This window comes from Zerene cesonia, chromosome 1 (genome assembly GCF_012273895.1).
Source record: "Zerene cesonia ecotype Mississippi chromosome 1, Zerene_cesonia_1.1, whole genome shotgun sequence".
NCBI lineage: Eukaryota > Metazoa > Arthropoda > Insecta > Lepidoptera > Pieridae > Zerene > Zerene cesonia.
Window position 1 is genome coordinate 6,100,447 of NC_052102.1, and position 12,821 is coordinate 6,113,267.

The 12,821-nt window shown below is 34.4% G+C and overlaps 1 protein-coding gene across 1 annotated transcript; it reads right to left on the bottom strand.

The window, feature by feature from the left end:
* Positions 1-4,119: 4,119 nt before the first annotated feature.
* Positions 4,120-6,117, bottom strand: LOC119828476 (zinc finger protein SNAI2-like). The gene is made up of 2 exons (XM_038350641.1): positions 5,779-6,117; positions 4,120-5,530 (listed from the first exon to the last, which is right to left on the bottom strand). The coding sequence occupies exons 1-2, from the start codon at positions 5,945-5,947 to the stop codon at positions 4,578-4,580; spliced, it is 1,122 nt and encodes a 373-aa protein (XP_038206569.1). The 5' UTR covers positions 5,948-6,117; the 3' UTR covers positions 4,120-4,577.
* Positions 6,118-12,821: the final 6,704 nt, after the last annotated feature.

Below are 12,821 nucleotides of genomic sequence, written 5' to 3' on the forward strand. Positions count from 1 at the left end.
TTGATATGATTAAGTCTTTAAACTTCTACTGGTACACAATATGAAAAGAAAGTAAAATGGAATGTAACATAACGCGTAACTTTCATGTAATAAACGCTGCACTCGTTTAATTCGGTCATATCCTTCGTAGTTGATGAGCGTGGGTCTTGGAATCAATTGTTATAATATTAAAACGAACAAAGTGAATGTGTGTCTCTTTATATCATTATAATTAGTTCATAATTTATTTTAAATAAATCATACACCTATTGCATAACATATAAAATAATTAACAATACCAACAACACTTATAAAAAACTTGCATGAACATCGAACAAGCACTTAACCAAAAACTTTTTAAACAATAATTGATGCCTCATAATCATCTGAAATATAATAAATATACTGTTATTGTAATGTAGCAGTGGGTGATCGGTCGGAGGTGAGGGTCGGAGCACACGAGGCATGCCTCCTACGCCATACACCGTTATACCGGTTAATTTTTATACTCGAGGATTATTGTATTAACGCCCGCGCCCGTCGCTCAACAGGTAACAATTCTTGTACGAATACCGATATGGTAAGTAACGAGAATTTAATTTTATTACCCTCAGCTTTTGTAAGACATTGACTCTTACGTTACAGAGGAGATCATAAATAACGCGAGTTTTATATTAATTTTTATTTCCAAAAGCTAAGGCTTTACAGAGATGAAAGTTTTTTAATGTTCAATATAATAATCCCGCCAATGAAAGCTACATTTTGTGTGTAATTGAATTTCCGCTTTTCCTTTAACACATAACTTACTATTAACTGAATTTCACACACACATAATTTACCATTTAAAAATAATATAGAAGCTTATGTGCCTAAGTTGAATATAGTGCCAGTATTTACGATCACCTTTATGCTTTAACGAACCCGAACTACAAAGACAACATAAACAATCTTCATCATAACTTACAATGCTTAGAATACAAAACCTTTAATTGAAAATTGTATCCAACATTTTGCCTGCTATTTTCAATGAAAACTCGTACATAGTTCGTTGAAGTCTTTTCTATGTAGTGTGTTATAATAAGTCGCAGTTATCGTAGAGCTATTCTTTAATCTTGGTAGCTTCTATTAAAGTACAGCAATAAGGTATTCGATGCTAAGTTTATTGAAACAAAGCAAGAAGCTTAGACGCATAAAGTATCGAAATCCATTTACGCGATCCTGCAAAGCATCGCTACTAGTGAATAATCTTTTCAAAGGCGTTGAAGCGCGTCGTGCGTCGCCCACGCAGCCTCGAGCGCCCCATACCTTACTCAGTTGCTGTAGTTATTGGCACAGGATTATGCGATTTATTTGACCGAGTCCAGACGCCGCCGTGGTGCCCGGACCAGTCTCCCATTGACCAAAGACAACTTTTCCAATGAAAGTGGGCTGAACTATACGGACGGTTCATCATAATCGTTATGATATGTAAAAGTTATTGATAAGTTTTTAAAGAAATAGCCTATGTCAAATATGCATTTAAATGTATTTATCTCAAATGCTGAAGTTTATTTCATTCTCTTTTTACGCACGCAGATAAATTGACATAGAAGTATTCTATTATATAAAATTCTCGTGTCACAATGTTAGTAACCATACTCCTCTGAAACGGCTGGACCAATTCTCATAAAATTTTCTATGCATATCGGATATGTCTGAGAATAGGCCAACATGCATTTTACATACCGCTAAATGATAAGAGTATCTAAGGCCGAACAGCGTTTGACGAGTTCAGCTAGTTCTATTATATATTTCAATTATCTTATCTATACATATAAAATTCTCGTGTCACAATGTTATTTACCATACTCCTGCGAAACGGTTGGGCCGATTCTCATCAATTTTGTGAGCATATCGAGTATGTCTGAGCATATAGCTTTTGCCGGGTCAACTAGTAAATTTATAAGAACTAACTTGCTATGTGCAGCTAAACGATAAGGTAAAGAATATTTGGGAACTACATGCGTATTTTAGAATCTGTAACTACATTGTAATAAAATCTGAGAATGTTTATAAGAATAAAATGAGGGCATATGCAGTATTTCACATAAGTATGAAGTAGCCGTGTACTGATATCACGTTTAGGATGTTCACCGATGTAAATAATGAGCACACGTGACAATAAGTTCTCTTGTAATTGGCATCTCGACACTCACCCGGCAAAATCAAATAGTGATACACATTTTACATTATTGATACCACTATTTATTTATTTATCTGTAAGTATATTAAAAAAAACTAATTGAATAAAAAAAATACCATAATTGCACATAAGCTAAAGTCGAAGAAGAATTGCTACATTGTCATAATATAAAGAGTGGGTTAGGTAATATATTAAAAGGTGTGTATTGAAATCGCGTTTTATTTGCGCGCACGCGCCGACGTGCGACGTTACAAATCATGCTTATCGACCAGGCTCAGCTCGGTCCATTGCTGCCGCCAGTCCTAAATCTAGATAGAAATAAAATATAATATAAAAAAATCGATTATTGAGTATAATACAACAATATAGGTATTTCACTGCATAAATCTTAATAGGAACGTATGTGGTTATGCATTGACATGATTTTTTTATTTTTGCAAACAAAAGAATTTAAAGTCAACCCATTAAAATTTGACAACCTTACAACTAATTCTAGAGACAGGTAATAATTAAATATAACAATAACAAAGCTATTTGCGATCGAGGCCGAATTAGTGTCGAAATTCGTTCATATTATCTCCATGTCGATCGATAATACGTAATAGAAAAGTTCAAAGTTCTATTAGACTGAAGTGTGAATTCTAATTGGTACGGCATATCGGTGGTCAATCTCGGATAAGATAATCACGATGCAAATAGAAACAGAATTAATTAATGAGAATACATTGGATTGGCCGCAGTGTTTGGACGCAGCGCACGCGTTGCGCCGTTGGCGGTGGTCCGCGGACACCAATCGCGGCGAGTGGTACCGCGTACGCTCTCCGCAACAACTTCACTGGCTATTTCTAATTGGCACTCGTGTAGGCTGATGTGGATATTCACTGTCTGTTAGCACGTTTACAAGCAAACGTAATCTCACAACGCATTAGTAACACCTTCCGCGTCTGCCGATGAATTACTAATGGTTTTGCTTTAATTGGTGATTAATATAGATATCTTTGAAGATAAACATCGTTAGTGGATTTGCATTAGATATCAAGATAACTAATTGTATTTTCTTTAAACCTACCAAGAGTAAGTAAACAAGACTATGTGTCTTAAGTGAAGGTAAATTTGGAAGATTTTAAAAGTATTAAATATAAACACAAGTAAGCATACTACTTACTAGTTCTGGATACAGGTTTAACGAAATTAAATTTGTTTGGATTAAGACGTATTTTGAGAATAATAGTAGATAAGTATTTCAAATACGACAATGTCTTGTCATGGAGTAGCACATTCCCGGTGAAATCAGATTGCATATCATATTACTTTACCCGAGTTATCTAATTGGACCCTTGTTAAATTATAGATCGTATATATTAAGCAAGTTGTAGGTACGTTAAAAGAGATAACATCTAATTGCGGCACATTTCGATTAAGTATTATTGAACTGGGTATATCTTAAGCTTAGAAAAACGTGCACTTGCCTGACAGGGTCAGAGGTTAATACAGACCAGATCGTTATCTTATTGGACCACTTTCTTATTAGTCAATGATATTATAAGGTAGAAGTTTACGATCTTGAACATACCGGACCATAAAAGTGCCTTGAGGAGTGCAACTGCTTTTGAAAACTTAATCATATCCTTTATCCTAGGAATGTTCAAAAATCGTGTATTGATTTTTTATTTTTAAAAATAAATATTAAAATATGCTGTTTTATTTACAGACATTTCACATACTAAATGTACTTTTATATAAACAATTCCAAGATCTCTTGTATGTTTATCAATCTACTTATATTAATCGATGAGATGGTTATATTCCGTTATTAGGTATTTGGTCATTTGAATCAATGAGGAATTTTTCTTCTTTTTATATATATTTCAACCTTTAAATTGTTTCAAATATAATTTTTTATGGGTTATAAATGAAAATACATATGTAAAATAACTTTTTTTAATTTTCTGCTGGCGGAGGTAACAGAAAGGAACAAATCGGCAACAATTTATGTCATCATAGCCTCATACGTTTTGAATAAATCTTATAAATTAATAGCATCTAACACAAACAAACTTTTAATATATTAATAATTTATAATTAAGGCACTTTGTACACGGCTTAGGATACAAATATAGGTATACATCTAATTTTGTGTATGACACTCGGCAAATGCCATATGACTAGCGATGTCGCCAATATGCGACACAAAGACTGTACAATTACTTATTCTCAACTAAAATCTATCTTATTTTATATTGGTCCCTGAAATTCACGTTCTTACCAATACTACAATAGTTGCACACAATTATATCTAGGTAGTTATTAATTTACAATAATAAGTTAAGCTTAAATTAACGGTAGTTTAAACAGCAGTTCTTGTTCATTCAGTTAATAATAATTCGAGATCAAGGACTAATTGAACTCAGTCTTCTTAATAGGCGTGGACAGCAGCTGCGGGTGATAACGTCGGGTGTCCCGTAGAAAGTGTTTCAGGGCGGTATTCGTACGGAGAGGACCCTGGCGCTCCACAACCACTCTCTAAGTGCTTGCTCAGTAGGGACATACGAGAAAATGTCTTACCGCAGCCCGAACATGAATACTTTTTAACATCAGAGTGAGTTTGCAGATGCGCTCTCAGATTTGAACGGTCGGCAAACGCACGGCGGCAATGATGGCACGAAAAGGGTTTCTCGCCGGTGTGAGTTCGAATGTGTCCTTGCAGTAGCCAAGGACGGGAAAATGCTTTTCCACACAGGTGACATTTGCAAGGTAACGTGTGCGTTCTTATGTGCATCTTCAGTGCACCGAGTGATGTGTATACTTTTGCACAGTACTTGCAGCTAAACGACTTTCTAGCTAAGCTTCCTTCAGCTGCAGCACAATGATATTGCTGATGTTTTGAGAGCCCAGAGTAGGTCGAATATGACTTTGCGCAATCCGGACATTGGTAACGTGGCCGACGTGGTGCTGATACTGAGACACCCGAGTCTGATGAAACTGATCCAGGTGATCGTAAGTCTTCTGGGCAGGGAGGTGGTGAACAAGAAGAAGGTGGAGAGGCTGGCGAGTAGCGGGCGTACATTTGAGGATGCGTAGGTGGTGATAATGCCGGCGCTGCAGGATAAAATTCTTCCAAAGGGTATGATGGATAAAGTGTGGGCAGATAAGCGTACTGTGGCGTGGGTCGAGCGAGTTCAGTGGTCGGTTCGAGGCGGGCGCGACACGCAGCTAGATAGTCTAGCTGCTGTTGGGGCCATTCCCTTGGTTCTATTTTCACCGCAGCAGTCGCTACTGGCGATGAAGCTTTGTTTGGGTAATTTCCAGTTTTAGACAGATCTTCGGGTTTAGTACTGAGGTTTTCTGGTTCGTCATTTTCCATATCACCTGTAGACAATAGAAGCAGATTTTAAATACAATGAATTTAAAAAATAACAATGTTTTTTCTCATAATCTATTAATAGGGAAAAAATTAAAATTACTTATATTTTTTATAGTAATGAATTTGCAGAGATATATGTTTTATTGGATTGTATGTATTTAAAATTGATATCAGCATGTAATGAAAATGTATGTAATTGATTAACCTAGGAAAAAAAATCAAAACATATTAATTACTTAAAATAATTACTTACAATTATAATCAGAATAAAATCGCGTAGACATGTGGGCGGGATGAGGCGGCGTAGTGGGCGGTGTCGCTGGCCGCTCCTCCCGTACCAGTACGGGCCGCTTCTTCAACGGACAATGTGCGTACTTCTTCGTTATTAACGCACGAGCGGTCTGAGAATCTTCGACCAGCATCTTCACACAATATTCACTAACACTTAACTTGAATAAATAATTTAGAGAGTTCGAAACGATTAAATCACAAGTTCACAATAGTTCGTAAATAGTCCAATCATCACAATGTTGCGCGGGAGTCGAGAACGGTTTCGAGTTCGAAACGCGAGTGACGTACATGCACTGTTCAGTGTTGAACACGAAGTGATGCGGTGAGGGAAGGCCCGCCGCTTATATGCGCTCCCCGTCAGCGACGACCAGGTGGCAGCGGGTAGGCTGCGCACGTGCGCCGTACCCAATCGGCGGAGGGCGCGGGGCCCGGCCAATGGGGGCGCGGCGCGGCGCGGGGCGGCGGCGGCACCTGCGCCTCCGCACCCGGCGCAGGCACCCGGCAACATCGCTCTTCTGTGCGATATGCCCAGCTTCACCAACTTTCCGGTCGGAGCCGTAGTCACAGCGATCGCGATCTAATTTTTTGCGCAATTCTTGGGGTTAAGCACCTTTGAACTGAGCTATGCGTCTTTATGAAACGGTCCCGTCAGCATAATAATACCGACGCATGAGCCGCCGCGCTGCATTTATTATTCAGAATGATTTCAATTCATTTAGTGAATGATGTTATATTACATATGTAGTCTATGCAAGTTATTTAAAAATAAGAATTAATTTTTCATTCAGAATCTTAAGTATGTATTGAATAAGTCAAAGCTCAATGTGTTGTACTACATAATATGAAATATGTACACAGTATAAAGTTTACTCATAATTGACCTACTATAACAAAAAAGGTAACTTCTCAGATAACAGTGATGACACATAAATAATAAGACATGATGATAATAATAACATATATTATATTTAAAAGAAAATAACGTAGTGATAAATGACCTTGACTTAAGCTTTTAGAATCATTGTTTAATAAAACTATTATTACTAGTATACAGACGATATAGAAAACAACATGCATATTTAAATTTGAATTTAATTCGAAAACAGCATATTATATTGTCCGTGACCGTGACAAGTGATCAAGTACAGTTATTTGACAAGTCGTACTATAAATTAGCTGAATCTGCAATAAAATCGACGCCTCATATGTCATACAGACGTGTCAGTTGAATGTTGAGATCGTGTGCTACATTCCATGTTTATTGTGCCTAAGTATGTGTTACAATTATGAATTATTATCGTGGATAATCATAATGATAAAATCATTCGTTATCTAGCTGCGAGCCAATACGTCTAAATGCTTTTCATCATGGTTTTATGATTTTCATTTCCATCCTAAATGTTTACTGTTTTTAAAACCGGATATAAAAACTAGTTTCTATTTTATTCATCAGTAACATTTGAGAGCTTCCTTGTATGCAGGTTTTATTAATGAAGAAAGAAACATTCGCAACCCCTTTCCAACACGGAAGTATAACGTCCAAGATTCTTTGTTATTATATACTCTATGACCAGTGTTCATTCCCACAGAGCCTGTTGTTCCGTGGGTTATTTGTGGATTCTCATGGAAACACGTTTTGGTTTATTCCCGACATGTAGTAAGGGTTGCAAAATAAAAAAAGGAATATAATAAAAATACACTATGCATTTAAGTTCATAAGTGGCATTTACTTAAATTCATGTATCTACGAATTTTAAAGATCTTCAAAATAACTAGACATCTTAACTTTATGAGGCCTAAATACTGAAAGTATTTGATATGATTTTATTTGAACTATCTGTTTTTACTTTAAATTGAATTTCTTTTTAATAATTTTATTCACAACACGACAAACGCTGCCTCGGTTACTATTGTGTTAGTAAGTTGCTAACATTGCAAGAACAAGGTCCAAGCTGATAATCCACATCACGATGACGAGGGCCATATGTGGTGAAATGCATGTAATGACTCAGCCTATATATGTGTCAAGGGATCGACATGGACATCAAATGCTCGATTAATACACAACTGTGACTAATCGCGTTGATCGGCGCTCAATAACAATACCTTAAACCACTATGTCATTACTTGATTATGATGTTATTCTTAGCTTTCATCACTCGAGGAGACTTCGAATGTAATGTAATCAGTGAGGCAAATGCCAGTCATTACTTAATTAATAATTATTATCTTCGGATGTTATGAATGAACTGCTATCGCTTTCGCGCTTGGGAAACGTAAACATTTTAGTGTAATGTAAATAAACTCATACAAACATTAATGTTATTTGTTGAAATAAATGATATGGTGATAAAAGGTATGTTTATCACTTTAAATTAATTGCGTATTTCTAATTGAAATAGGAATTTATTCCAGAACTTTTGAATTCTTGATCGCTTTTTATGTATAGTTCGTTGACTGAAGCAATTTTTTTTTCCAAAATATTTCTTTCTAAATGAGACGTCTTATTTATTCAAATATTCAATGCTTTGGGTTAAAAAATGCTGTTTGTAGATAACACAATAGGTTTATTAACACAATTGATTATGCACAGCACAATAACAACAGTTCTACAAGAATACGTTATAATAATAATTTTGTACAAAATAATAAAAATCGTGTTCTGATTCAAATTGTATAGAAAGTATAGTAAATTATATTGAAGATACATGAAAAGACAAATCGTGAATTACGAGAGGTATATAATTAAAATTTGACAGGTGTCAAATGGAGTGTCATCAAAGCGGCGGCTGTGTCGGGTGTGTCGACCAGGTGTGATGCGCGGGGGCCGGGGCGCGTGCGTAACGGTTCGGCACGAGCGCCTGCGCAAGGGGACGTGCGTTATGGCGGAAATACCGATGGACAGGGGCGCCGGGGGCAGGTGGTGCGCTATGCCCGCTCAATGTCACACGATTGGCGGTTAATTCCGCGCATTTACAATCACAGCTACAATTTATAACGTGATTTATAATATGGATCACTTTGTTTCATTCAGATTATAATGCCTGAAGAAAATTAAAGTGATACGTATGTTTCGATACATCCGTGTGGATAGGTTAGACTCTGCAGTCATTATTATTATTATTACAAATTAGTTGATCACCATAAGTATAAAATAACTTGTAAAAGTTTTGCATTTTCGTTTAAATGCATTTGTTTTATTAAAAAATCATTTAATCCTTCCATGGAAGAATATATTACTGCTATATCAATTTGCTTTTAATGACATATTAAAATTGTTAAAAAATACATCTTACGTATTTTATGCGAAAGTAGTCTTATTTGAGCTTTCAAAAAATTAAGAACACAAAATACATGTAGCTATGTAGATACCTAGGAGAAAGATCAAGAATATATGCTTGAACTATATTTGTGGTTCTTTTTTTACCTTGTTTACTAATCTCTCTTAATAAATATATGTAAGAAATATAGAAATATTTGTTGTGACAAATATGAACGACATTAGCAGGCTTCTTATTTTTGAATTAATACCATAAATATCGATTTATAAATTAGTTGCGATTAAATTATAAGAACAAAACATATCGTCTATCTGAAAATTTTTAGTTTCAAATACATAGTATGTTTAGTGGTAAAAAGTTCGAAGGTTGGAAATTGTAAACATACTTAATTTACATACGAATTTTATATATTTAGCACAAGAATTCTAAAAGGTAGCAAGTTGTATGCTTTGATTATATACCTCGTCGGTACATAGAATGGATACTAAATTCTTATCTGCAACCGGATATTATTACGAGTAAATTGGTAGATACATACTCAACAAGTGGGTTTAACTTATATAATTTATATGCAGCTTTAAATAAGTGTAGATACTTAATAATCAGCTGAACTGTATATCACAACGATTTACGAAAACAAATTGACAAGTTTCTATATTTATGGATCACAACCGTTTATTTTTTTTAGAATAAACTTTATGCTGAGACGGCTTTAAACATATAAATCGTATTAGTCTATTCTAGTCTATCTATGCTTTGTATGAGGGGTTTTTTTTTAATAATTTGTCCTTTTGATGTAAACTCTTAGTTTGCTATATAAGCAATGTTTTCTTTAATTTATTTCTTGGAAAAAGTTTAACATAGCCGAAAGTCGTAAAAATAGCTATCATTTTTTACTATGATACGTTACGAACCAAACTTTGCACACCTGAGCTGTATCTGCCATTGTTATTGTATCTATCTCATTGTTTGTTGAGCTTACCTTCATATATAAATCTACACAAAGCGGTAGGTACGCGACCGTAGACCCTGCAATGAATTGAATCAGTGCACAGCTATGCCAGCAGCTGGTTGCGCGTGCAGAATCACATGTCTCTACCCGAATCGCACATCTGCATCACGCTACCCTCTTCGAGCAAAATGGCGTAACTACCAAACAAGGCCTTACTAAAACTCAAACAATTTGTATGTCGTTGTGCCTTTCTCGAATATACGAGAACCAGAGTCTCCCTCATTCATTGTTAAATATACGTGCCTAATAAAATGTCATAAGTACTGCTCAATGTTGAAATAAGTATATTCAGTAAAGTTAACTTTAAATGAGGGTGATATGTCTCGTTTTGTATTATCAACTAAAAGTACGAAGTGAAATAGAGTCTCTTTTCGTGTAAATAAATTATTTTTGTAGATATTTCATTTTCATTCAACAACCCCAAGCTTGCAGGTAGGTGAGTAGTTTAATTTTGAATAATGGCATTGCTGTAGAGTTCTATATAAAGCGCACAGCGCCATTCAACGCTTTTATAAACACTTTTAATACAGACGGATTGAATATTTTATACAGGATGTTTGAATTTTCTTTAATGTTTGCAATCTCACATTTTTATAATATAGATATTATATTATCGATATAGATATTAATCACGATTTAGAGAGGTAAATCAAGTGAGTAATTTTGTTTATTTCTTTTGTGTATTATTGTGAGACTTGTATATATTTTCAGTTCTATCCAAGAGTTGAAATATTATCCAGTAAATTTTAAAAAAAATAACGTCTTTCTTTATTATCCGGTATCTTTATCAGAACGAACCTAAAACCTAAATTTTATAAAATATTTGTTGGTATTATTGTTGAACGTAATAAAATAGAACACACTGTATAAGCAGCGAGAAACAGCTGAGATTTCGGCACACGCTATAGAGTGCGGCCGGTGCGTCACCGCGCCACCGGCCACCTTTCACCCTCACGAATTCCCTAAGAGCTTTTTCATATTGCCCAGCTATGTATAGACACTTATAAATACATTCGACGGTTGCGTTATATATTTAGACGGAGTAGGTACATAATCCTGCGTGTTTAATTATGGTAATATTTAATTGTATACATCCTTTTAATGACAACACCAATATATACTTGTGTAAAAGTATATGTATTGATGAGTCAGTTTTATCAGCTGAATGTTATAACTTTGATAATAAATACATATTAACAACTATTGTCGCCAATTACTTTTAATAATAATAAAAATGTAAACGACAATAATAAACAATTGTGGTCGTTTACTTAGAGAAAGTTATGACAGATTCCATGAAGTGCTTTCAATTTGTGCAGATTTTTTTTTTAAATTTGTATTTTAGTAGATACATGTTGATTGAGCATGTGCAAACATTCTAAGATTAATTTTAATTTGTCTAATATGTAAACTTCTTCCAGTTTTTAAGGAGGATTATGTTTTTCGAGTGTATGTATGTATATTTATTTAGAGTAAGCTTTAGAGTCCTAACGGCTTATCGTATTTTAATATGAGTGGTGTCAATAGATACATAAAAATTTACATTTCTTCCCAAAAAAAAAATCAAAATGTGAAGTGAATGTGAGTGTGGTAGCATAGTAATGATTTCCAACTGAGATTAAGAACACATTTTTGTAATGTATTTGATTGGAGTTTGACTATTCCAAATTTGTTATAGCAGTCGGGTTTTTAGTTTTTTACATAATAATTCTTTTTTAAATACCTGCTAATATTTGTAGTGTTACACATTCAGTTATTGTTAAAAAACCCTTTTTTTAAAATATTTTCTAATGTCCCACCGTTAAAGATTCTTTTCATGTAGAATTTTTTTAAAGAAAGTAAAAAAGATGCATTGCAAAAAAAATTTGATATACCTACAGTACATGTCAAATTTACCGTAGGGAAACTGAAAAAAGATTGTTCCCACATTTAAATACATTTTTTCCGAAACTAACCGTTATTTCGTTTGTTTTTTTTTTGCTTTTCTTAGCTAAAGGTATTTATAGTGTACTGGGACGAAGGGGAAAGACCTGGGGTCGGAGCGGGGCAGCTGCATCCAATGCGCCGGAGAAGCCCCAATACAGATCTCTCGCCAACGGATTAACACGGACATAAATGACTAACGGTTCCGTTATTATTTAAACCCAATACTATTGTTTATCTAATAAAATCCTATATACTTGCATAACGTTTGCCTAGACATTATAACGCTTAATTGAGAATGTGATTACGTGTAATGGACATATTGATATGTAGGTATAAGGTAAATCTAGTAAAATATAATTTTTACCAGCTAAAAGTATATTTATAAGACAAATTTGTCACCAACGTTAAAATATATTGTTTTTTATAATGCTTACTTATATTTCCTTTTACACTCCCCAATTCACTTTTATATTATCATTATCGGGATATTTAAATTAAATTATGCTTATTCCCATTTTTAACACGCTTTTATTAGCTTAAACTGTATGTCTGTATATTAAAATGATGAAGAGTAAAGTTATTCATAAATTTTCATATTTTATTATAAAAAAATAAAAATGGAGTTATTACTAGCATTTTAAAGATTTATGAAATAATGCAAATAGCAATAACAAATAGTTTTAACAAAAACAAAAATCGCATCAAATCTGTGTATCCGCCTATTTCCTATCTAACCCTATGTCCCGGTGTCGTAAACCCAACCACTCATTTGAATATCAAAATTTT

Bases quoted from the DNA above. Each gene is read 5' to 3' on its own strand.
- LOC119828476 (XM_038350641.1), bottom strand. From the start codon at position 5,947: ATGCTGGTCGAAGATTCTCAGACCGCTCGTGCGTTAATAACGAAGAAG. The intron at 5,531-5,778 runs GTAAGTAATTAT...TATTGTCTACAG, and splicing joins ATTTTATTCTGATTATAATT to GTGATATGGAAAATGACGAA.